Consider the following 25,194-nt stretch of genomic DNA (forward strand, 5'->3'; position numbering starts at 1 on the left):
AAGAGTGAAGGGGTAAGGATTGACAGAAAGCTATTTAAATTTATAAAAACTATAATTATGTTTCTATTTTTACATTAAAGTAGACAAGAACTAGGAATCAGACAAGTAGTTCATATACAAGTACCACAAATTACATTTAACAAAAATAATCAAAATTAGGCCTAAGATCTAAGTTTTATATTTTCAACTCTTAACGTCCTCCTCCATGCCCATGCCCCGATCTAAAGGCAGGTCCACTGCCAGATGTAGACGGCGCTTGCGGCCGTCCAGCTGTTCCAGTTGTAGTCGTTGATGGACCCTCGTCTACAATTGACTCGGAACTGTCATTCGCGTTCTGTTCGGCATCCAAGTTTTTCAGCTGCTGTTGCCACATGTCTGCATAGACGCCTTCATCTCTTTGCAACAGTTCTTCGTGCCTGCCACGCTCTACAATGCTGCCCTCTTTTAGCACCAATATTTCATCTGCGTGTATGATGGTGGACAAACGATGTGCAACGATAATTGTTGTGCGATTGGCACACACCCGTGCCAACGCAGCCTGTATGTTGCGTTCTGTGTGCGTGTCTAACGCAGAAGTAGCCTCGTCCAGCAGCACTATAATGGGTGCCTTCAAAAGAGTTCGTGCAATGGCCACGCGTTGCTTTTCGCCACCACTTAGACGCAGTCCTCGCTCACCCACTTTGGTCTCGTATCTATCTGGGAAACCCAATATTCTTTCGTGTATATCCGCTGATCGCGCAGCCTCATAAACTGCATCAGGACTTGCGCCTATTTTGGCATATTCAATATTGTAGTAAATAGTGTTGTTAAATAGTACTGTATCTTGGGGAACAACGCCTAAAAAGCAGATATATTAATTAGTTAGGATTCTGCTAAGCGATTTTATAATTTGTACTTACCAATTGCCTTTCGCAGACTTTGCTGTTTAACAAGCTTGATGTTCTGTCCATCTATGGATATAGAACCCGTTTGTACATCGTAGAATCGGAAGAGCAATCGCATAATGGTACTCTTGCCGGCGCCAGATGGACCAACAATAGCAATGGTCTTGCCTGCAGGTAAAGTAAAGCTTACATTACGCAGCACCAGCTTATCTGGTGTGTAGCCAAATGTAACATTTGAGAATTCGATTGCACCGCCAGCAGTTAGCAGTGGTGCACAGCCAGGCGCATCCACGATTTCCTCATCCTCTCGAAGCAGATCAAACATGTTTTCCATGTCAACAAAGTTCTTTTGTATAGCGCGATAATATGTTCCAAACCAATTCAATGGCATGTACAAGTCCATGAGATACGTGGAAAAGAGCACGAAGTCACCTACTGTCAGCGTCTGATGATGCACCACCAAATAGACGCAAAGCAGTGAGCCAGAGAGTAGGCCCAAGCAGAGTATAATATTCTGAGCGGTGTTGAGCAGGTTTAGTGTGAGCATGGAGAGAAACTCTTCTTTTTGATACTTCATTATAGCCTCCCTATAGCAATCCACCTCGTAGCCCTCGGCGCCATAATATTTGACTGTCTCAAAGTTCAACAGGGAGTCCACACTTCGGGCGCGCTGCTCATTATCTGCCAGATTCATGCGTCGTTGGTACTGAGTTCGCCATTCCGTTATAGCAATTGTCGAGGCTATAGAAAATGCATTTTAATAATCAGGAAACAATTTCAAGTTGATTCTGACCTACCTATATACAAGAACATGGTGAGAAATACAATCAAACCAAACCACCAGTTAAAGGCATAAATGAAATACACGACAGCCACTATCAGATCAAGTATGGTAGGTGTTATGGAGAATACAATATAGTTGAGCAGATTGTTAATTGAATCTGTGCCGCGATCCATGATACGCAGCACCTCTCCCGTCTTCCGCTGCAAATGCCACCTCAACGACAGTTGATGCAAATGTCTAAACAGATCAATCTCAATCTCACGCGTTGTGTACTGCTGCACGCGAATCCACAGGAAAGTTCGCAGATTATTGAACAAGCCCATGCCGCCAGTCCCGCCGCCCTGAAGGAATGATAGAGCAACATAAATAAGCACAAAGTCCCAGCGAAACTCAATGGGTTCGATGGTCAGGCTGTCAACTAAAGAAGGAGAAAAGGAAATTGTAGATTATTGAGGCCATTTTTGTTAACTGAGAACATGACCTACCCAACAGCTTGCGATAAATGGGCAGAAACAGTTTGATAACACGACCAGCGACAAGCAATATTATGCAAACAACCACTGCGCATTGCAGCATCCTATCTTTTTTGGGCCACAGATATGGAAATAGGGTGCGTAGTTTGCGCCAGCCATTGCGGAACGCAGAGCCAGTTGGCACACTGCCAGTTAAGTTGCTTGATGAGTCATCTAGACGTTGGTGCGGATTATAGGGTGCCATGATGCCGGGTGCCTTCAAGCCGAGCACAAAGATGAGCAGAGAGCACAAGAACCGAGTAACAAACATGCCCATCTCAATTTCATCTTTGTTACTATAGATAAAGGCATAAATAAAACTAATTTCTTATGGATAATGAACTACTTAGACAAACTAACTTTTTTAAGTGGAACCACCAGTCTTCATGGTCTAAATTCACGATGGCCAGCGCTTCATTAATCAAAGTCAAAGTCCAAAAGAGCAATAATATAAGGCCATGACCACGTGTCGGTAATGATGGCAGTTGATAGTGACGCTCCTTGACAATGAGGCAGATACAAAATGGATATGAAAAGCAAACAACGCTTGTGTAAAATATCTGTGAATGAAATGAATGAGAAAATATATTCAAACCAATGGCAAAATCTATACAAACCATATAGCCATAAATTGCACCGTCAGGATAGATACGAGCGTTAAGAAAGAATCTCAGTAGAGCCAGAACCGGCACGAGCAGAAGAAGAAACATTTGAAGTGCATAAAGTCGGGACTTTGTGATCTGTGTAGGATCAGTTGGTGTCGCATATTTGCGGTACATCAGTAGCTGGATGCCGCCAAAGAGAAGAAGAAAACCACCACAGATCGCTGGCCCCACGGTGTCCATAAAACAGTGCGAGATTCCATGTTTGGTCCAAATCTCGTTGAACGTTACGTTCGGCGGACAATACAACATGTTGCGTGGCGCCCTGCAGTATTAATGAAATGTACTATTTATGTATTGATTAGATAGATACACACAGGTCAACATTGAACTTATCGTGATATAAATTAAAAGACGTGCGCAAATAGTGGGAATTACTACGACGATAAGAGCCCCGGGTGCAGACTATGACAAAACAAACTGGAAACAATTTTTGTGACATAGAAAAGAGTGTGTGTTTGTGAATATATAGAATCAGTTTTGATTAAACGAATATGTATATACTACATATCACACTTTGTATTATTAATAATAATTGGAGCGATTTATTTAAATGGGCGTTTGTTTTCCGGTTAATTTCTATTTCACAACATTGAGAAAAAATCACCGAAATTATCAGTAACAGAAAGCTGTAAAGTAAAAAAAAAAACAAACTAAACTATTTTCGTCTCACAACTTAATTTATATTAACACAAAACACAAAAAACTTGCAACTCATTCATTCATTTGCATTGTTAATTATGCAATTTTAATTGTACTGTCTTTCGATATCACTTTTCATAACTTTCAACTCAAATTATTGCAAAAATCAACAATTTTGTTACCTTTACTTATGCTGCTGCGTAGGTTTCGATAATAATACAATTATACTATTTTGATTTAAGCAATTGTTTTAATTAACAGTAAGCAGCTGCACTCTTACTAACATGTTTTTGCTCACAACTGCACTTTAAACTCCAAATGGACTGTTACTCAAATTGGCACTGTTAGCCTGAGCATGTTCGAAACCTATCGGCGATAAATGACTGCAGGCGAGTACGCTGTTCCGTTCTTGGCGGTCAATTTTTCGAGATTACAGAAATAAATGCAAGAATATTTTACAAACAACAACAATTATGTAATTCTAAAACAATTATGTAATTTTATTATGAGGGAGAGTTACAAAATAGAACAAATTCAAATTTCATAAATAAATATTTATTTATTTCTATTAAGAAACAGCAATTTTTTTTAATACTTTACTTTCATATATATAATTAGTTATATTAATAGCAATCAAGATCCGCTTTCTTTAAAATATTAATCTTCTAATAAGTTTCTGAGTTTTTTTTGTCTTAAACCGGAACACTCATTAATGGCAAAACTAAATAGAAATAAATTGTTTGAAAATGAAAACAATAAAATATTTACATTGACTGTTAAAGAATTCGCTACTTATATTTATATTAAAAATATATATTAAATTTAAAATATCAAAACATTTTGTTTCTAGTTATATCGCAGTAATGCTAACATCTACTTAACTCTAGTTATCATTTATAGTTATCATTCTTTGAAAACAACTTTCAAATTGCCTACTAAATTTAGGTAAATAATATATTGAGTGTTCAATTGAAGCATGCTTTAACGGAGATATACATTTTGTGTGCTTAAGTAGTGGGTTTGGGTTATCAACTAAATTGTTCAACTTGGTTTTAACTTATTATCACAAACAAGTACATTTAATATGCATCATCGTTACGGTTAGGTACTAGTTAGAGAAGGGTTTTAGGGTTCGTCTCTCAGTGTCTCTCAGTGCTTACGGCTACGAGTTTATTTTGGCCAAGAGTGGTTGGGTTACGGCGCTGCTTGCAGTTCCACGGGCAGCCAACGGAGGCCGTGGACACTCGTCGGCATAGGACAGATCGTGCCCATGTCCATGGCTATTCGAGACTTGGTTTGTGGGCTTGCACAGAAGCTGTTTATAGTTCTTGACTAGATACCCATACGGATGATCAGTGCTCAGATTTGGAATGTTCTGATTACTGCAGCTGCTGCTGCTTCGCTCTAGATTGAGAGCAGTGGATGCTGGCAGCGCTGCTGGCGTCTTGTTGCTGATCAGTGGAGTCGCATCGCAGTCAGCAAACTTGATCCGTTGGCCGCTGCTTGTGCTGCCAGTGTCTGCGGCGGAGCTGTCGCTGCGATGGTTCTTCAACAACGTTGAGATCGTGGGGGATGGCCTCAGGCGGCTTCGTGTCTGTGGCGCGGGCTGCAGGATGCCGCTCAGATTGGAATTGGAATTGGAGTGTAAGTGTGCATGGTGGTGGCCCTGTTGACTGTGATGCTGCTTGAGCGTACCGCTGAGTGGCAGTCGGAAATTGGCAAGCTCCCAGCTATCGCTGGCATTTGCATCTGTGCCCGCTCCAGCAGCACCTTCCTCGCTGCGCAGCGAGTGACTGCTATATATGTCACTCGACATCTGCTGTCCAGCATCCAAATAGTAGTTGTTGGGCTCAGTCTTTTGATTCGAAATGTGCTGCTCAAAGCAGTTGCCGTTAAGCTTCGGCGAGCTGGAGCTGATCTTGCGCTTAACCCGAAGATTGGGCGAGATATTCTTTTCAGCTGCAGGCAGCGTTATGGCCGGAACTGCGGGCGCCAATGTGGCCATAACGCCCAGCTCTGAGTATTGTTTGTGGAAGGAATGCGGTTGTCGCTGAGGCTGCTTGAGCGATGAGCGCCTCGTCAGCATTAGCTTGCTGGGGGACATCACTTCATCTGGCTTGGGTACCTCGCCCTCTAGCCAGTATGTCAACATTTCGCCCTTGCCTTTCATCGGCACAAGGCCGCGACGCGTCGTCACAAAGCTGCCGAACTCATCCAGGGCCAGTTTGGTGGTTTCGCTAATGTGAATTTTCAGTGCCTCGCCATTGGACTCCATACGCGAGGCCGTGTTCACGGTGTCTCCGAAGAGACAATAGCGCGGCATTTTCTGACCCACAACGCCGGCCACACATGGCCCCGTATGCAGTCCAATGCGCAGCTTCAAGCGATCGTCGGGTCTGTGATGTATCCTAAAGTTGTGCACCGCCTCGAGCAGGGCCAGAGCGAGGCGGGCAATTTCACGGGCATGGTAATTGCCATTGCGTATGGGCAGACCAGACACCACCATGTAGGCATCGCCAATGGTCTCCACCTTGTACACGTCAAAGTTCTCCACAATCGAGTCGAAGCAGGTGTACAGATCGTTGAGGAACTGAACGACCTGCATGGGCGTGCTCTCCGCCGAAATGGCGGTGAAGCCAACAATGTCGCTGAAGTAGATGGTCACCTGGTCAAAGGTCTCGGCCACCACCGGCTGTCCACTGATCAACTGAGCTGCAACGCTCTGTGGCAGCAACTGATAAAGCAGCTTCTCGCACTTTTTCTTCTCTTCGAGATAGTCCTGGGTGCGCTCCTCGACTAGCTCCTCCAGATTATTCGCATACATTTCCATGCGCTTAAGCAGATTATCTACAATATTGCCCGTCTCGTTGTCCCTGCAAGGAGTCAGTTACAATATATTTTCAGTAATTATTGTTTCGTAACACAAATTTTCAACAATTTTCGATTGCTCCATGCCGAACAGCAGAAGTCAACGATAAAGAAATTGTAAACAATAAAACATAAGAAAACAGTAAAACTAGCAATAAGTGTAACTCAGTTGTTTCATGGTCCTGTAAGCCAGAATTGTTAATAATTTGATTAAATCATATTTTAAGTCCCCTCCCTGTGTTAAGACTCGATGCGTGAAAATAGTTTCAAAGTTTCTTAAGAAACTTTACGATCCTTAGCTAAAAGTTGGAGCTTTAGTAAAGTTAGTGTAAGTAAAGCTTATTCAATTATGTCATTGGATTCTCAGGCTCGAATCGATTTGGGTTTTATAATCATTTTATAACTGAAGTATAGGAACTATCCTTGCTTGGCCTTTAATCCCAGCATCTGTTATGAATCTTTTTATACTATTGTTAACCAGCCTAAGCCAGTCTCTGCAGCTTAACTTTACATAGATAATTTATTATTATTTTAGGATCTTACTTGTTGAACTTTCTGATCATGCACTTGAGCGTATTAAAGTCGGGTCGCTCCAGGGGATCCTCTGCCCAGCAGCGTCTGATGATGCCTACAACATCCGCCTTCGTATCGTCTGTACACGTTTCCAGCTCGGGACGAAAGGGTTTGTTCTGCTGTGGCTGATAGTTCTTAACCAGTTCAATAATCTCTGAAAAAAAGATACCGAACAGAGTTTGATTTATATGTCAGATATGTTTTTTATTGTGAATCAGGTCTAATGGACTACACTCAATATGCCTGCCAATGAAGTCGCTTTACTGTCACACAAACAGACATTCACATATATACTCCAAGAGACTTGATTTGGAATTCGTTTTACTAGGGATATGGTTAAGCGAGGGGGGAGAAACTCGTTATACAATGGCAGCTTGGCCATCCGTCAGCAGAGTGCGCAAAACTGTTTGATTGTCCAGTTTTATGAGCGTGAGATTGAGACGGAATCAAAGATATTCAACTTGTTGTTTTATGCCAAAGCTACAAGACGTGAAAGAAAACATACAGAGAGGACTCGGTCAATAGGTATGGGAGTTCAAAGTTCACAATTCGGCTGTATTGAGAGCAATCAACACCTATTTCAGTGCCCACAGATGCTGAGATTATATTTGGAAGTTGTGATTGCGGAAACTTGTTTTGCAGCCGGAGATCATGGGATAGGTCTAGAATCGATTGGCTATGGAAACTGGAGCAGCAGCAATCTCGGCTGAGGCACATCACCAAAGGATCTAAACCCTCAACAGATCTAATCAGCAAGACAACGTCAAAAGCTTCTCAAAAAAAGATGAACTACTGGAATTGGCTCCGGTTCAGTTGTATTTGTGCATCCGATACAGAAAGTTGTGATTTACCCTGTCATATAAGCACTACTGCATGAGTATTATTTCGACAATCTATGATTTTGTACTAAATTGGAGCAGAAATGTTTTACTCAATTCAATTACTCAATTTACTTGAACTCTTTGCGTAACAGCGAATCTTGTATTAGTTAAATGCTTCAGTCAGAAAATCTGCTACGGTAAACATCGATATGAAGTACTTTTTCCTCTTGCCTACCTTGTGGCGTCTTCTCGTGCGAACACTTGCCCAAATAGAAAGGACCTTGCCGTGTGGTTATCTCATGCACGATGATACCAAATGAGTAAACGTCGCCCTTCTGGGTGCCTTCGGGTGGGCGTTGATTTTCGAGCCGCAGCAATTCAGGCGCGGTCCAGAGGCGTTCTGCAAGAGCCGGTAGAGTGGGTAGACAAATGATGAATCGTGTAGACTGCAGCTGAACAAGAGCTCACTTACTCTTCCAGTACGCATGACTGTTGCAGTTCTCAATATCGCTCTCGATATCGTAGGAGGTGCGTCGCAGACTGTGTAGTCCGAAGTCTGTGATCTTGAGCACGAAGCGGGAGTCGACCACGCAGTTGGAGGACTTGAGATTGCCATGGGAGCGAATGTCGGAGCTGTGTATAAACTGCATGCCACGCACGATGTCATGCATCAGCGACAGCTTAAACATCCAATCCAGCTGGAACTGTTCGTTCTCCAGTATGTCCTGCAGAGAACCCTTCGGGCAGTATTCGGTGAGCAGAAAACTGCGACGTGCATCCAGGCAGGCGCCATAGAACTTGACCAAGTGGTCATGCTGCAAGTCTTTCATGCGCTTCAATTCCAACATCAGACTGCGCGACAGAATGCCTTGAACATTATCGAGCTCGATCGGCTTGATGGCCACTTTGCTCTTGCGGTACATGCCCACGGGTATGAAGATCTGGCGATCGCCATTAATGGAGCCCATGTCCTCGGACATCAGTGTGAGCTGCGAGCTCTGCTTGACGAGCGAATGGAAAGAGCCACGCAGCACATGATCAGCGCCATCTCGAAACATAACATCCTCCAGCGATACCTTCCAACTCATTGAATTAATCTCAGCTTCGGCAATATAATGCCGATATCCAAAGAAGAAGCATACGGCCATTACGATTACCATTATGCCAAGCACTATTGACAGAATGGCATACCCAGGTAAAGCTAGAAAGATGATTGCATTAGCAGCCTCTTACAAATGTGATTTATTGCTATTCTATTGTATTGAGAATATTTTTATATCATTCTATTTTATAAATTATATTTAGTTTCTATGTTTTACTTACAGTTGTCTGGGCATAACGATCCATCGTAGCCACAGATCGGACGATCAGGTGGCGCTTGATCTCGACCACCAGCCCAATGTATTTCCTTTTCGGACTCAAACTCTAGACGATTGTGCAGAAAATGTGCCACAATCTCGAATCTTCCAGTGCTGGGATTCATGTCCAGCAGCGAATACGCCGAGATGCGATCACCATTCGAGTCGATGGTCACGTTGCCAGTGATGCCCGTAAAACTGCGATTCCACATGCGTCGCACCATGTCAGTGCCATTGATGGGTCTGGTCAGCATACTTGGATCCTCCCGGATGCTCTCGTTGAGGGCATTGGCATAGAGCAGGACACCGTCAAAGAATGAAGTCACAAACGCAGAAATGGGTTCGTTCTCGCTGAAGGTGTAATTGTACTTGGCCGAGGCGATGTCCTTGATCTGTGAATGGGTTTCACAGCACATTAGTGTTTAGCTTTAGCAAGCCTTGGAGCTTAATTGCTTTGGGTTCCATGAAATGCAATTACATCTAGACAACTAATCAGCTCTTTCGTTTCAACCTAAGTAGTTGACGATATTAAATGAGATTTACTTTTGTACATCTAGTAACTTGTATGATCCAGAGACACCAGATATAAGTTTACTGAATTCTTTCAATATTTTATAAAATTAATTTGAGTAAGATTGCACCCTCTTAGACTGAAAAACCGCCGTCTCCGTCCATTTACATAAGCTTTGAGCAAGCCAATATGTCCTAAGTTACCATTTTCAATTAGGGCTCAGAGCATACAAATTAAAACTATTCAAGCCAGAGACACCAGATATAAGTTTACTGAATTCTTTCAACATTTTATAAAATTAATTTGAGTAAGATTGCACCCTCTTAGACTGAAAAACCGCCGTCTCCGTCCATTTACATAAGCTTTGAGCAAGCCAATATGTCCTAAGTTACCATTTTCAATTAGGGCTCAGAGCATACAAATTAAAACTATTCAAGTCATGTTAGCAGTTTTGTAGTTATTTTCGAACTTATTAAATTTGTTTTGCTTGTAATCAGCTGTCATTAAAGTATCTCAAAGCTCTTAATTGTTTTCTAGTAAAACTCTTTTTGCCAGGTTCTGGGATTCCTTGGCGCTAAGTATTGACTTCGTGACACTCGATTGTCCCGGCGGAGTGTGATTTGAGTAATGTGTTTCTGATGCTCTTCGACTGCACATACGTCTTCTCATGGTTGCGAGCTGTTAAGTGTCATTAGGATTAGTCCAAGAGCAGAATAGACATAGATCCACACCATCGCATGCAGGAAGCAAACAACAGCAGAAGACATTAAGAAATTACATGTTCTTTGCTGAGCTGGGTAAAGTGTTTCTCAAAAGTTGGGTATTGAATGCATTTCGGCGAGGAAACTTGGCACCACTACGATATACCCTGTGCCAGCAGATGACAGCAGCGCATATTACTGAATTTGTAAAACATTTGGTTGTATATATTTTTTATGAATATTATAATTTATATGTAAAATATATATAAAATATATTTATATGTATATATTTATTTATATATAAAACAAATACATTTTATAATATGTATTTTTATTTCATTAAAGATTATTTTTGATAAAGGAAAAAACTAAGGCATATGAATTTTTATAAAATGGGTAAGCTAGGGAGATTTCCTAGTCGAGCAAGCCCGATATTCGTAATTGCCTTGTGTATATACAGAAATATGTTTACGATTTCGCCGACTTCTACAAACATACAAACACGCACACATACACGCGCACACTTACACATGCATGTATCATTTATACGTTTGTATATAAATGCAAATTGGGATGGCTCTGAGCACGTACACTATCATAGAGTATGCATGAGTCCGAAAGCAAATAGCTCGAGTCGCATAAAGAGAACAGCAACGAATTGTAAATACCCTTTTACGATTTTGTTGTCAAATTCTTTCAGTCAGAATCGTATTGCAAATATGATTCTTGACATATATGGGTTTTATGTAAATTTTTGCGTGCAACGAAGTTCATCAGAAAACTGTCATACTCCCTGACTCGAACAGACTCAAAGGCAATACAAGTGAGCCAATGGCAATTGGCCGCAAGGAACTGTGTAAAAGGAATCTATATCCTGTTAGCCGACTTCCATTGCCATGCAAATTCGATGGGCCGCCTTGTGGCGCCGGAACTCACCTCGTTGGAGACTTTCGTGTAGGCGTCGTCATTGGGCTGCTTCGGCGTGACGGTCAACATGGCTGTGTAGGCCTTCTTGGCGCGCTCGTTGTTGAACTCGGTATCGTTCTTATCATACCAGGGCAGCGACGTCATATACGGCACGCTGCAATAACGAAGCGGGATTACAAAGTAATATTAGATGCATCTCAAGCGACTGTGCAAGTGCACTTAATGCAAGCCTCTTATCAGCTGGCTTTATGCAGTTTGTACTGTCGGCTTATCAATGCGCTTAGCTTTTGTCTGATATGCGTCATAAACTATTTATTAATAGAAACTCTTTTTTTTTGCAAAATGAATAAAGACTCTCTAGTTTTAGGCTTACGTGCTCACATATGTTATGTAGGTGTCTAGATGTGTCCCTGTGCCTGTGCCCATTGCACCTCCCCACAAGCCGTGTCAACAAACTATAGTTTAGATGCTGCGGATCGATTCAAATGTGAATTGCTAATTTCATTTATATGTTTCTATTCAATTCGAGACGCAGTGTTAGTGCATGTACTTGTTATCAGTTAGAGCTTGTTTGTGTTACCAACTCAATGTCAGCTGCTTTGTGCCAAATCAGCGAATGTGACATTTCCAGCAAATCGATTATCGTTGGTAAACAGATTGCCCTGCCTTTGGCTAAGTACACGAAATGCTGCTGCTGCTGATGTGTGTAAGATTTGCTCTTGGTTAGCATTGCAGTGCCTTTGTGAAAAGTAAAAGTGGCGTATACTTAATTTTAAATGTAAATTTTAGCAGATGATATATTTAGATACATCAATATATATTTTGGACAACAGAATTTAGAGATGAGTACAATGTTTTGAAACTTTCTGGAATCAGTTTTAAGATTAACATATTAATTAATTTAGATAATTTTTTGGTACCAAACTGAGGAGCTTGTGTACAGGGCTGGATAAAGAAAAATTAAAAAATATTGTTGGCCATAAAAAAAGTAGTGGCTACAAAAAATTGAAAAAAAAAACTGTCTAACATTGCTTTAAATTCATATGAATATTTTACACATTTTTTCACTTTTCTCTGGCATAGAATCGATGAGGTCTTTGCACCGCTTCAGAGAAATTTGATGCCACCTGAAATACTTGCCACAGTCGATGGCTTTGCAATTGACAGCTCTCAACAGCACCCAATTTTGATTGGATTTAGATCCAGCTGAGACTGAGCTGTCATCCTATGTTATAATGTCGACCTTTCCATGAGGCTTATGTTTTAAGAAGCGCAGCTCTACAATTTTCCGGATCACAACTGTATGTGACAATAATCTATTGCAAATTACATTTAAAGTTTGTCAAGTGAAGCTATGTTATTGAGGCCTAAAGCTCGTTAGATATTTTACACAGTTATACAGTTACAGTGTTGTTGTCGGAGACTTAGATGAAGTCGTATAAATTTAGACGGGGCTGACCGTAAAAGATTGCAATCACATTTAAGTTGGGCATCTCTTTGTATGTTTGTTAGTAAAATTCTAAATTCGATTTTATCGACTTTCACGAACAATTTTAAGATAAATATTGGCGTCTATGTAGTCTATGTAGTGTCATATCTTTAGCTGCTTTATCTATCATTCTGTTTACATAGGGCTTATTTACTTAAAGAGACTCTGAATTTATTTCGCATTGTTTTGCTTGAGCTGAATTAATATTAATGCAAGATATGCTTTCAGTTCGACAGAGTATGGCATTTGCTGATATTGTAATGCTGAATGAGATGAGTGTTGACGCTAAATATAGACTTTATGTAATAAATACTAAGAAATATATTTTTTAGAAGTAATACAATTTTAGTAGAGTCAAAAAACCGAACAATTCAACTTAAATAAAATCTTTAAAGACACCATCAAATGTTGTTAGCTCTTCCCCGACTCGCCATGCACTAAGGAGCGTTATTTTAAAAACTTTCGGAGATATATATCATTCATATAGACAGGCAGACGGACGTAGTGCGAAACCAATAAACTCCCTTCAAATCTTGAGTACATAAATAAATTGAAATTGCATATTCGAACCGGTTTGGCAGTGAGCCGGTAACTCGGGCAAACCGGATCGAAACAGCGAATCCAATTTACTTTTAACTATTTTTAAAAATACATTTTTCACAATTTAAACATAGTTTAAAGCTTAATCCATATTGTTCAGCTTATGCTGTCCCCCACATTGAATGAATTGAAGAAGATGAAATAGATGAACATGAATATAAATTCGTTTCAATTCGTGCTAAAGTACGTAGAACTTAGAACTTGTATCAGGAAATGCAATAGTAGCTGCAGTGCATAGATTGACTTTTATTCATTCGCTATATTTTCGATCGATTACAAGTTCACCGGGGTTATGCGATTAGCCTCCTTTACAAGCAATGCATACACAAATAGCAGCGATTATTCGGTCGCATATCAAAAGAGAACGAGACTCCCGCCATCTGCCTAGCTTTGCTCTCCCATTTCCACTGCCGCGTAGTATGTGTTCGCAAATATTTTCTATTTGTGTACCCCACCTCCAACAAACACCTATCAACGCATAGTAGGTTTATTCAATGGTGTAGGAGTAACAGCCACACGAATGTAGTACGCTCGACCCCCTAATGTCATTGATTACACTGCAAAAAAAAACTAAATATGCAATAAGCCAAATCTGTGTAGCTGTGTCAAGAACTTCCCGCTTTGATTATATATGGAAACTGCTCTGCATTACTGATGGATGCTCGCTACTTGCTACTATTTTCAAGCTATAACCATTTAAGAATTGTAAGGACACAGCTTTAAAGGAAGGCTTGACAGCAAATGGTTTCTTGGAAAGTAAAAAACATAAGTCATTTGGTGAAGGAAGAAAATGATCTCATCTTTAAGCTGACTACAGCATATTTCGTAGTTGAGCCCCCATGAAGTCATGGACTTGGACTAAGGATAATATTCAGTCAGTAAATTCAAGCTTAAGCAGTTTGGATATTTCGTAGTCGAGCCAGCTTAAGGTCCTGCTGCTTGCCAAGGACAAAGGACAACTTTAATCTGCAGCAGCTCATCGCCTACCACAGGGTATTAAATAGTTGAGCCAACTGTCATGCCACTTGACTAAGTAGCTGGCAGACTATAAATAAAATCTCTTAAAGAACGGCTTAGTTAATATTTCAAATGCAAAGACGAGCTCATACGTGGGTGCGAGGAAGCAATGACTCAGCTAATTTATAATATCACAGTAATTAGACAGCAGCTGGCTATCGGTAGTAGGGTAGCGACGGGGGCGTTGAGCGAATGCGTGTTGACGCGATTCAGTTTTTTTTTTGTCTCCTTTTCATTGCTTGCCATTAGAGGCAATAATGGTCAAGTCAGACATGTGTCGAAAATCGGAATTTCCTCGTTTTATAAATAGATATTAATTGCCGACTGGTCAGCATTTTGGAATCGCTCAAAGCTATTTTTGTTGGTAAATTTCATAATTTTAATAACCTTGGCTAACATGTATTATGCGCACTTTGTAAAGAATATTCAAAGTGCGCGTGTTTCGCCAAAGTGAAAGGCCACAAACTGTAGCGATTGCCATAAGCGATCAGCTTGTGTGACTGTTGACGTTATTATTATTGTTATTGCCCCACACTTGAGCGCGCTGAGTAATTTATATATTTATTTGATACTTGTGCTCGTACTCACCGCGAAAATAATTCAATATTGATGAATACATATTCGCCGCTATCGATCATATTCAACTCCTCGGCTGTCAGCATAATTTGACGTATGGACTGCGGATCGGCGCACATAATGACAACTGCAAAAAAGTAGCAAAGTTATAAATAGAATCAAAGCGAAATTGCAAATCTCAGTTTCGGAGCTACTTCTGTCCATTGTCCGCCTCGGATTACAATTAAACACAAATAGAGGTGGCACCTATTCCGCGTCTTGTCATTAAGATTTTATTCTTCAGATTTCAGATCTGAATTTTTATAGTTTATTTTGTTTTCATTTATACTATGTGGGCGTGGCAAATCGGGCATTATAATTAACACTTGCAACATAAACGATATTTTTTAATGAATGGCTGACGCTGAGTCTTGTAGTTTGAAATAGTTAGTTAGCTATACAATGGGATAAAATGTACAGCCAGTTGTACAGCCAGAATAAAAATAGAAAAATAACAGGGGGATACCTGCTGAGAGGGTCAAGTGCAGAACGACTTAAGATCACAAGTTTATTTTCTATAGTCTTAAATCACTTAGGCTTGCAGTTTGATCACTGATGAGCTCCTCGTTAGATAGACCAATAAATTATATAGACTCCCTCTGTCCGAAAAATATCAATATTATAAATCTAATAAGATCGTTCACAGCTAGAACAAGTATTACGCGGTCGGTAGTACCCAAAGGCAATGCTATTACTTGTTTTGGTTTATTCTTTAATTTGACAGCTGCTTTGACGTCAGTAGATAATTCGAATGCATTTAATGTAGTTGATCTGACTTAATGGCTCTTAAGCTTAAGTAGTTTTTTAAAACTTTATGGTCATGCTTAAGACTGAGCTTTTGCTAAAATTTGTTGTTAAATACATCTCTTATCTTATCTTAACTTATATCTGACTTATTTAAATTCGAGCTCATCCCTCTGCAAATGTGTATGGACCTCGCATGAATAGAATCAATTTATTGCTTTAGTCTGGTTTGTTATTGAATGCAGTTCAATAATAACTTTATCAAAAGAAAAGTTCTGCTTAAAGTGTTTTAGCTTGTGACATTTTGTAGTATTTTGTAGTAATATATAATTAGCAATAATAATAATCTGTGACAATTTGTCCCTTGCCTTGCAATTTGCAAAAGTTACATAGAATATTTATTTCCACTGTCTGAGGATTAGTTTAATTATTTAAAAGCAAGACAATTCGCAAACAGACGGACACAGAGCGCAATTAGATAAATGCCTTAGTGATATGACAATGTTTCGTATACCCTGCAGTTGAAAAATTTTAAGGAAGTTCTAAAATGTATATATAACAATTATATATGTGTTACAGAAATGATAAAAATGGATGGAAATAGGAATTGGTTTCTGGGTTGTTAAAAAGAAAAATCCACAGATAAATGAATTTAATATATAAAATATATAAAAGTACTTTTTCTGCTACATTAATGCAGTATTTGCTTGGCTATAACATTCGCTTGAGTTTTTTTGTCAAAGTCAAGTTCAGAGCAAAAGCTAGATTTGATTTAATTATACAAAGCTGCCAAAACCAAATTGGGATGCAATGGATAATATATGCACAAATGTATGTATATGCTATATACATATATACATACACACACACACACACATATTTATATATATATATATTGATATATATATTTATGTGAACTTTGCGAATGAGTCCAAGTATAAACTGATTATTGTTTGTTACTGTTGCTGCTGATGTAAATTGCAAGCCCGACTGCACTGAGTCATGGATATATGGATATATATGTGTGGGAATAATTATGTGTGCATGTATATATGTATGTATGTCAGTGCGATTTTTGGGTGTTTTAAGTTGAAGAACCGAACGAACACCGATCAGATAGCATATGAAATAATTAATATTTATAATAAATGGGCAATTTAGATGTCAATAAGTAAAATAATTTATTGGGCATTAAAACTGTGTAGAAATGAATTGAATTAATTATCACATCATCGGCTCTAATTAGCGTGTATTGAACGGCATATATTTAGATATATATTTAGGGAATTATTTAAATTATAAATTCGAGTTGCATGTGTTAAAAATAACAAGTTCAACACTTGGGTCAAGCCTGTTTAATATTTATTATCCGGTTCCTTTATTTTTGAGTTTCGCAAGATTTAATTTGAAAATACTTTGGAGAATGAGCACTCGGATAACTGGGATATTAATAAAATCGGCCACATTCCAAATTCATTCAGTTTATAGAAAACAATTATAATAATATATCAAACATCTGCCCTTGAACTCGAGTGCTATTTATAGCTTCATTCAATTGTTGAATCTATTGTTTGGCGGCTTCTAAGAGTGCGCCCGATTGTCTCATTGTGGGCTGGGGAATACATTGGCCATTGTGCTTTGTTGTTGGCCATAATTACGCCTTAATGGGCACATTAAATTTACCAAAAATTGCTGTTAATGTTGACTTAATGGTATTTGGCTTGAGATGTCTAGAATATTGAAAGTGTGACGAGAGTGCCCTAAGTGGGCATTCCATATTCCGCTTTATATTCAACCTGAACTGAGTTTCGATCAATTTACTAGCAACAGTAAGGGCCAGGCACATATTGACTTAGCTGACGGTATTTCTGGCCAAAGTACACAAAACGTTTTTAACTGTGACTTGGGCACAGTTCAGCAGCCATTGATCATCTACAGCAGTTGCTATCTTAAAACAATTTATATATTTATATATTTATATTTATATTGTAAATTTTCTTCTATTTAGCGCCTTTCTGTAGTCAATTGGCTTTGTGCATATGCATGACAGGGCAAATGCAAGGCATTTGTTATTGTTTGTTGTTTAAATTGTCAACAAATATACTTGAGTAAGCTGTGAGCCAAACAGAATTTCAGTTCAATAAACTTTTGCGCTAGATAACTTAACTAATTCGTAAATTTGCCAAATTTAACCCGAAAATGAATTTCATTTCACTTTTATTTAAGGATCAGCAACTAAGTTGACTGAATAATATTAAGATTATTGATGCAGTAGAAACTGTTTCAATTATTGTTAAAGTAGCTTAAAAAAATGTGGGGATAATGCAATTTGTAGCTTAAACTTTCGCAAGAATTGAATCAATTGCTGAATGTAGTTAAAAATAATTATGATCTGCGAAAGTCATTTAAAAGTATCCCCAGAGAAATATTGTAATCGACTTAGAATTACTGGAAATTAAGCTGCATTTTAATTTTTGGCATTTGCCAAAACGAATCAATTTCTACACGTATATACTTAAATTTATTGCACTTAAGCAGAATTATTTAAAGTCGAATGAAAGTAGATTGGTTAAAAATATAAATGATTTGCACTCAAATGTGAACACGTATGAGATGCGAAGCCAAATGAGTCAGAATTATATAATTTATTTATTTATGCTAATAGCTCAGAATATTTACTTTCTACCTTAAAATCTACCTGAAGTTTTTTGTATCTCTCGCTTTAAAAAAACTTAAATTAATGTGAATCGAATTTGCAATCGGAATAAATGTGAAAAATATAAAACAATAGCAAGTTCTAAGTATAGAAAAATGTACAACAAATAAATTTCAAATTTAAAAGGTTTAAGCATCAGTCGAACAGCAAAAGCTGCTACATTTACACAAGCCAAGTTTATCTATGCTTTCAAAGGCTGTTCGAAGCCTCTGCAGGGATTGAAGCTCTGGTGCCTAAGACTGGTTCACTTACTTCTTGTTCGCATGGCGACATTCCGGAGCAGACGTATGATATACGCTTTGGTCCAGTGCGCAGAGTCGAAGCCAAGCTGATAAACTGACTCTTTCTCGATGGTGGCATGGATGGCAGCCAGGCAGAGGAAGCACACTGAGTTGCCTTTGATTTTGGCGTTCTCGTTCTGGTAGATCAGCGCAGTGCGTGTCCAGTTGTAGGTGTTCAGCAGGGCGCGGACCATGTTGCCCAGGTTGTTGACCTGGGCACCCTTTAGCCGGGTCAGCGTTGAGTAGCTCTCCGTTTTTTTGCTGAACTCGCCGGCATTGCCGCCGGTCGTGAGTAGTGGAATCTGCCAAACATCTGCGTAGCGAGAGATAGGCGCCAGCACATACTCGCAGGGCAAGCCGAAGATTGCATTCATCTCCGGCCATTGCGTGTAGATCTCAAAGAAGCCCAGCGGCCCATAGGTGGAGGAGCAGAACGTGTCGCGTGATATTAGTGTAATGTCAATCTGAACGCCTCCAACGAAGCCCATGCGCTGCACATGCCCAATGCCCAGCTCCAGCACGGGCAGCACCTTCGGCATGATGCAGTCGTTCTTGTTGTCGGACTCCACTGAGGGCAGCAGCGCCACGAATACCAGCTGACGGCGCAGTACATGGCCGCCATGATGATGGCTCCAATGGCTGTTGGTGGCGCTGGGAAACTGCTGCACCAGCTGCGTCCGCTGCGATTTGTACGAGTTTCGCGTCTCGGGAACCTTAAAGCTGTGCACATCCGAAATGGTGCTGATGCTGGCCACGCTCGCAGCGCTGTCCACGTCGTAGAACCAGGCGTAGACAGGCGCTGGTCCAGCTCTCTGGCTGGGCACCAGCAGCAGCAGCACCGCCAGTAACAGCAACTGTAGAAATTTTTGTTTCTGTTTTTGACTTTGTTTTTGTGGCTGCCGCACAATGTTGCAGGACATTCTGCGACAGCTCGACGAGTTGAGTTGCCTTCGATGTGTTTAAAGTTCTGCGGTTCTTCCCCCTATTTGTACTGTGATTTATATGGTGATTGGTTTTTTTAAGTGTATCTCGTTTCGGCTTTGTCTTCGTACTCGAGTGCTTGACAGGCGTAACACTTTTTTATGGAAGTCGATCTCATTATTATTTACATTGTTTATTTTTTTAATTTTGCATTTTTATTTTAAGATCTGGCTAAGAAACATTAAGTTAATTATTGCTAAATTCTTGTTTTCTGCAGGCTTTTTGAATTGTATTTCATTGTTTTTTAACTCTTCACTTATATTTTGTTTTATTTTACAATCATTTGTGTTTTTTTATTCGTATTATAATTTTGCACACATTTTGTATCGTTAAAAACATATTTTGTGAATTATTTATTGAGGTTGCAGTTTGTATTGCACCTTTATTTATTATTTATTTGGCTTTGTTTGTGCCTCAAAAACAAGTGTGCATAATAATATTCGGAAGGCGCATTGAACTCAATAAATTGTTGACAATTGAAAAGTTTTTCCACATTTGTCAAAGTTCTATTTCTTGAATATTGTTTTATATTTAACGTAAATGCGAAAGTTTGTGAGTCGAAAGACAAGAACAAAGCCGAATAACTCGTTCTGTTTAGATTTCTTAAAATACAGACTTATAATTTATGACTGGAAGTTGACAAGCTCAAAATAAATAAATAAAAATTCAAATAAATAAACAAAAGGGCTAAAAATAAAACCAGCTACGGCGTTTACAATTCTTTTGACCTTCGCTTTTATGTTGCTATTTTAATGCGCTTTGGGGAATTTAAAGCGAAATGCGGGCACGTAGCTAAAATTTAAAATTAAATTACAAATGGAAAGTGTCCAGGAAGACACGATGTCTAGCCGGTGCTGAATGGGACGAGCTTTTACAATCGAAACCAATCGAAATTTGTTACAAATTTAACGGCAATTACCAAAGTAAATAATAGTCCAGAGTTACAAAACGAAAAGAATGAATTGGCATAAAAAGCGGCGTCCGCCTGTCCAAGTTTATTAACCCACAAATCACATTTGGCCAGCAAACAAGCAAACGAGTGGAAAGGTGTAGGGCTTTTAAGGTACAAAAGACCCTTAACTTGACTGACAAATTATATATGCAATTTGTTTGATTTTCGCTCGCCAAATGTCCGTGCCCCTGCGATTTCACACAATATGTCCGAGAGCTGATAATCTATGGCTAAGTCACAGAAAGCTGAGCCAAAAATAGTCGCAAAACGAAATGACCTCAAGGCATGCCGGCTGGTCGCAGTAAACAATAGTATTAAAACATTGAGTATCTAAAGGAAAAAGTTTGCAACAAAAGATTGCCATAGACATTTCTAAAGAGGCCCTACGGCATTGGAGTTGTAAGTTAACTTTTTGGTTTTGTTTTGTTTTGTTTTGTTTTGCTTTGTTTTCTTTTGATCTGCTATAAAAATAAAGAAAACCTCGTTTGAAGACTTTTAATTTGCCATTGACACAATTGACTGCCTGGATTAGTTTGTCACCTGTGGGGTTATTGCTCGATGCCCCAAAAGGTGAGCCGCGTATGGCGCCGAGGCAAGATAAGGTATAAATAAGTCAATTGCTTTTAATTATAAATTGCTATCTAAGGCAAGAACTTGGTCTTTGTATAGTAAGTTTCTAGGTAGACTGATTTGTCAGTTGTATTACCTGCAACCGAAGGTGGAACAAACGATAATAAGAGCATAAATAAAGAAATTGTGTGAAATGTGGAGAGTGTGAAACGCATGCGTTTATCTATATATCTTTATATATAAATATATCTATAAAAAACATTAAAAAACATTTTTAGTTGTTTTCCCAGTTAAAACACGATCAAAATTATATAAATAATTTGAATGGCTTCAATCATTACTCAGTGTCAAATGTCTGGCCAAAGCCTACATACGTCTATTTTTAAATAGAATTGGACATGGAATATGGGTCAAAAAGATACTGCATGGGGAGAGGAGAGGCAGAGAGAGAGAGAGAGAGAGAGAGAGAGACTGAGAGGGAGACCGTGTTCATGCATTACTCAAGTTTTGTTGCCAATTTTTTCATGGTTATTATTACTTGGCTACAGTCGCTATTGTTGCTTTTATTTTTGGAAAGAAGCAGATCTTAAGAGCTTACACGTGCCGTGGATTAGATCGATCGCCTGCCAGCGTCACAGCGGGCGTAAAGCCCCACGATGGCCTGGCGGTCATTAGCGTTGGCTTGTTGCTGTGCCGTTAGAGCCGCGAACAGTTATTGACAGCTGAGCTGCGTTTTAATTGTTGATTCTCACAGAGCTCATGAATTATGAGCTTTTAATATACAATCCAATCCATCCATCCATCTCACCATCCATCATGACTCAACTGCTGACTTGTTTACAGAATTTCATCTTTGGACCAACGAAATTCACACAGTTATCAGCGTTTATCTTATTTTTGCCAATTAACTTTGATGGAGTCCAATCACTTCCTCTTCAGCTTCCCAAATATTGTTCACTCTCTCTCTCTCTCTCAGTCTTCAATAATGTCAATGTTTGTGGGATAATATTTTTGTTTTGGCTGTGATCGCTGCTTAAGCAAACTGCGTCGGCCTCTACAGTGAAATTTGAGCTGCATATTTTTCACTTTTATTTATTATTTTTAGCGCTAGTTGAAAGTATTATGTGCGCATGTTAAGCAACAGAAACAATAAAAGTATAACAATAGTTCAATGGAATTCTGCAAGTGGCATATGAAATTATGAAAAAAGAAGAAAACAACAAATCGAATTGCAATTGCAAAGTGTCTTTGAATCGTCTAGCAAGACTGAATACATTAATTGCATTTGTATTTGAGTCTTTAATTGAGTCTCATTACAAATAGTTCAATGACCACATTATAGACGCTGTCTGCCGTAATCCCATGAGTTATAAACTTTAATGATACCTTGCACGCGTGAAATTGATTTAATAAAACATTTGATTGCCCGGGCTGCATTCATGAAATTCTGAACTTTTAATTTCCATCCATAAATAATTTATGGCATTATTTACTTTTGAGCTGACATCAAATTATTACCTTTGCTGTTATGAAACGGCCTGATTCGCTCTCTCATGGAGTGTATAAATACAGCTCTTAAGATTTTGTCACTAAAGTGTTAATGTATTTGGCTTAAATCTCATTCATTTACACATTCAAACTGCCAAAATCTAACTATTCATCAGCCAATCTATTAGAGTAATAAAATTTACATTTTTATTCTCCAATCTTTTCCGAACTATCAAAGCTATTGACAAATTGTTATATACCAAATATTTAAAAACAATAATAAATTCTTGCACTCAACACATTTAAGAGACTGAAACTTGTCTTATTATATACTATTTGTTAAACAAGTAATTTAGGCATTATAAAACTAAAACTGGAACAATTTATACAACAAATTTGTAATAACACAAAATTTACATCAATTCGAAAGATTTTCTTAATTTCATTTGCAGCAATAAATCAGATTCAATGAAGCAGAACTTGACTAAGTCGTGTACTCTAAGCAAATGCTCTAAGTATTCATTGTTGCTTTTAAACTCACTTATTTTAGTTTTTAGTTAAATGCCTACAACCTGGACACATTGGATTGGGTGCAGAGTATTTAAGAGACACATAAGCCCAATACAAAGCAAAATGTTCAAGTTCGACGAGTCGATCGACGTAGAGACAAAGCGGCGCCTGTTGCGTGATTTGGATCAGAATAGAGTTTCTACGACTGACACCCTGATTATAAGGCAATTAGTTGGTAATTCCCAAGAATTAGTTTTCCCATAGCAGAAATTTAGACTTAGAAGACATTTGTCTAATAGGCGAAAGGCTAATTGTTTTTTGAAAATTACTTTTAGATATGAGAAATTCAAGTAAAACCAAAACAATTCACATTGCCTTTGATATTTGTATTCCCTTTATATTCAGTATGTGATACAGATAAAAAAGTTGAAATTATTAATATTATTAAAGTCTATTTTGATGGCAGTAAGAATTCCACGAGAGTATCAATGAGCCACGTTTGTCAGCATCTGCAGTTGGTAACTTTTATTGGACATAAAAGTAAGACTTGTTGACTTTTGAGTACGCACACTTTGATTTTGTTGAATAATGAAGCTTCGTATTAAAATATCTAACGGAATGCTCATAATATCTTTGAGAAGATAAAAATACAATTCTGTTTGTGTGTTCGGCATTAATGTCAAGTACGTTTGAGCAGATAAGGAATCGAACGCACTTGGCAATCTGTATTCGAATTATTTTCAGTTTCACTTTCTAGTTGGCACAAATGGCTATTTATAAAGACAACTTTAGGTAGTTTGTGTAACAGAAATTTGAATGGTTTGCTTGCACAATTGGAGGGTTTTTTTTGTATTTATTGCGACTTTTGGCAATTCAATTATAATGTAATTATTATTTTTTCTAATTGTGTTCAATTACAGTCGCCCAATCCGAGATGCGTTTAGAAAATATATTTATTTGTATTTCTGTTTGTATTTTTTCAAAGAGTTGAAAACGCGCGATTTGCTTGGCCGTGTTGCGTCGAGTCTCGAGTCGAAAACCGAACTGAATGCACGAACCCTCTCCCAAACTCGGCAAGACGCATCGACGCGAAGCCAACGTTGGCGACGACGCGTCGTCGCTGTTGACTCCGACGCAGCTAGGCGCCAATAAACGTAAGCGTAAACACAAACGTAAACGCAGCAGCGACAACAACAACGTAAGCATCGAAAGCGCAGTTGACAAGATCTGCGTTAAGCGGAAAGCAAAAAGCAAAATCCAAAATCAAACGAAACGATGTGTTGAAAAAATACTGCACACACACTAACACACCCTTTGTCAGCTGTTTAAGTGACAATTCGCATTTCCACGTTTCCTGCTTTCCTGTTTCTTCTGTGTTTACGCATGTAAATGTGGTTAAAGAATTTTAAGCTAAAAGCTTTAAATCGCTTTAGGAGTAGAAAGTACGAAAGCTAATGAATCAGTATTTAAGTAATCCGATTTGGTAAGCGTCTGAGCTGCTGGCTTTAAATATTACATTTTCAAATATAGTTCTGACTAACAAATAGAAATGAAGTTTTTTTTTATATATTTAATTTTTCGTTGATTTGCAGATTAATTTTTAATGAAAATAGCTTCAGAAATTAAAAATATTTCACTTTTATAAATATATTCTTTTAAATATTTACTGGTTTCTTTTTATTAAAAAAGTTATATTTTTATAATTTTTCTAAATAATATTATTATTATTTATTTTAATTTTAAGTGTATTTTTATAAAAATTGGTTTGCTATTAAATTTGTTTCTTGCTATGAAACGTGACGTAGCTTAAATTCCGAACAAAATTGACTTTGGCTCTGTTCGCCTTTATTCATCAAACTTCGAGGAAGGAGAGAGAGAGAGAGAGAGCGTGAGACAAGTCTGAAATTGTCTGTGGATGATGGAGCTGACAGTCTAAACAGAGCTCTGCTCCAGTTCATGTCAATTTGCCTATTGTTTGAGTTGCTTGT

At 38.6% G+C, this 25,194-nt stretch overlaps 3 protein-coding genes across 10 annotated transcripts; 1 reads left to right on the top strand and 2 right to left on the bottom strand.

The window, feature by feature from the left end:
- Positions 1-33: 33 nt before the first annotated feature.
- Positions 34-3,802, bottom strand: LOC111603022 (ATP-binding cassette sub-family B member 6, mitochondrial). 6 transcript variants are annotated; one of them, XM_030222955.1, is made up of 7 exons: positions 3,667-3,802; positions 2,798-3,128; positions 2,541-2,740; positions 2,154-2,476; positions 1,682-2,086; positions 900-1,625; positions 34-837 (listed from the first exon to the last, which is right to left on the bottom strand). In XM_030222955.1, the coding sequence occupies exons 2-7, from the start codon at positions 3,092-3,094 to the stop codon at positions 191-193; spliced, it is 2,598 nt and encodes an 865-aa protein (XP_030078815.1). In that variant the 5' UTR covers positions 3,095-3,128; positions 3,667-3,802; the 3' UTR covers positions 34-190. The 6 variants fall into 6 exon arrangements, with proteins under 6 accessions (XP_030078815.1, XP_023176220.2, XP_030078817.1 ...); XM_023320452.2 differs by having other exon boundaries at positions 2,798-3,107; positions 3,667-3,801; XM_030222957.1 differs by lacking the exon at positions 3,667-3,802 and adding an exon at positions 3,502-3,529 and having other exon boundaries at positions 2,798-3,107.
- Positions 3,803-4,422: 620 nt separating this feature from the next.
- On the bottom strand, positions 4,423-24,235 carry LOC111602938 (atrial natriuretic peptide receptor 1). 2 transcript variants are annotated; one of them, XM_023320292.2, is made up of 9 exons: positions 23,776-24,235; positions 18,677-19,853; positions 14,938-15,052; positions 11,253-11,397; positions 9,070-9,496; positions 8,219-8,947; positions 7,982-8,146; positions 6,896-7,079; positions 4,423-6,357 (listed from the first exon to the last, which is right to left on the bottom strand). In XM_023320292.2, exons 2-9 carry the CDS (start codon positions 19,623-19,625, stop codon positions 4,647-4,649), a joined length of 4,425 nt encoding a protein of 1,474 aa, XP_023176060.2. In that variant the 5' UTR covers positions 19,626-19,853; positions 23,776-24,235; the 3' UTR covers positions 4,423-4,646. The 2 variants fall into 2 exon arrangements, with proteins under 2 accessions (XP_023176060.2, XP_023176061.2); XM_023320293.2 differs by having other exon boundaries at positions 24,125-24,140.
- LOC111602941 lies at positions 7,131-7,821 on the top strand. Of its 2 annotated transcripts, none has more exons than XM_023320300.2 (2): positions 7,131-7,450; positions 7,519-7,821. In XM_023320300.2, exons 1-2 carry the CDS (start codon positions 7,258-7,260, stop codon positions 7,800-7,802), a joined length of 477 nt encoding a protein of 158 aa, XP_023176068.1. In that variant the 5' UTR covers positions 7,131-7,257; the 3' UTR covers positions 7,803-7,821. The 2 variants fall into 2 exon arrangements, with proteins under 2 accessions (XP_023176068.1, XP_023176067.1); XM_023320299.2 differs by having other exon boundaries at positions 7,142-7,450; positions 7,510-7,821.
- Positions 24,236-25,194: the final 959 nt, after the last annotated feature.

This window comes from Drosophila hydei, unplaced genomic scaffold (assembly GCF_003285905.1).
Source record: "Drosophila hydei strain 15085-1641.00,03,60 unplaced genomic scaffold, DhydRS2 tig00000063-arrow-pilon, whole genome shotgun sequence".
Taxonomy (NCBI): Eukaryota; Metazoa; Arthropoda; class Insecta; order Diptera; family Drosophilidae; genus Drosophila; species Drosophila hydei.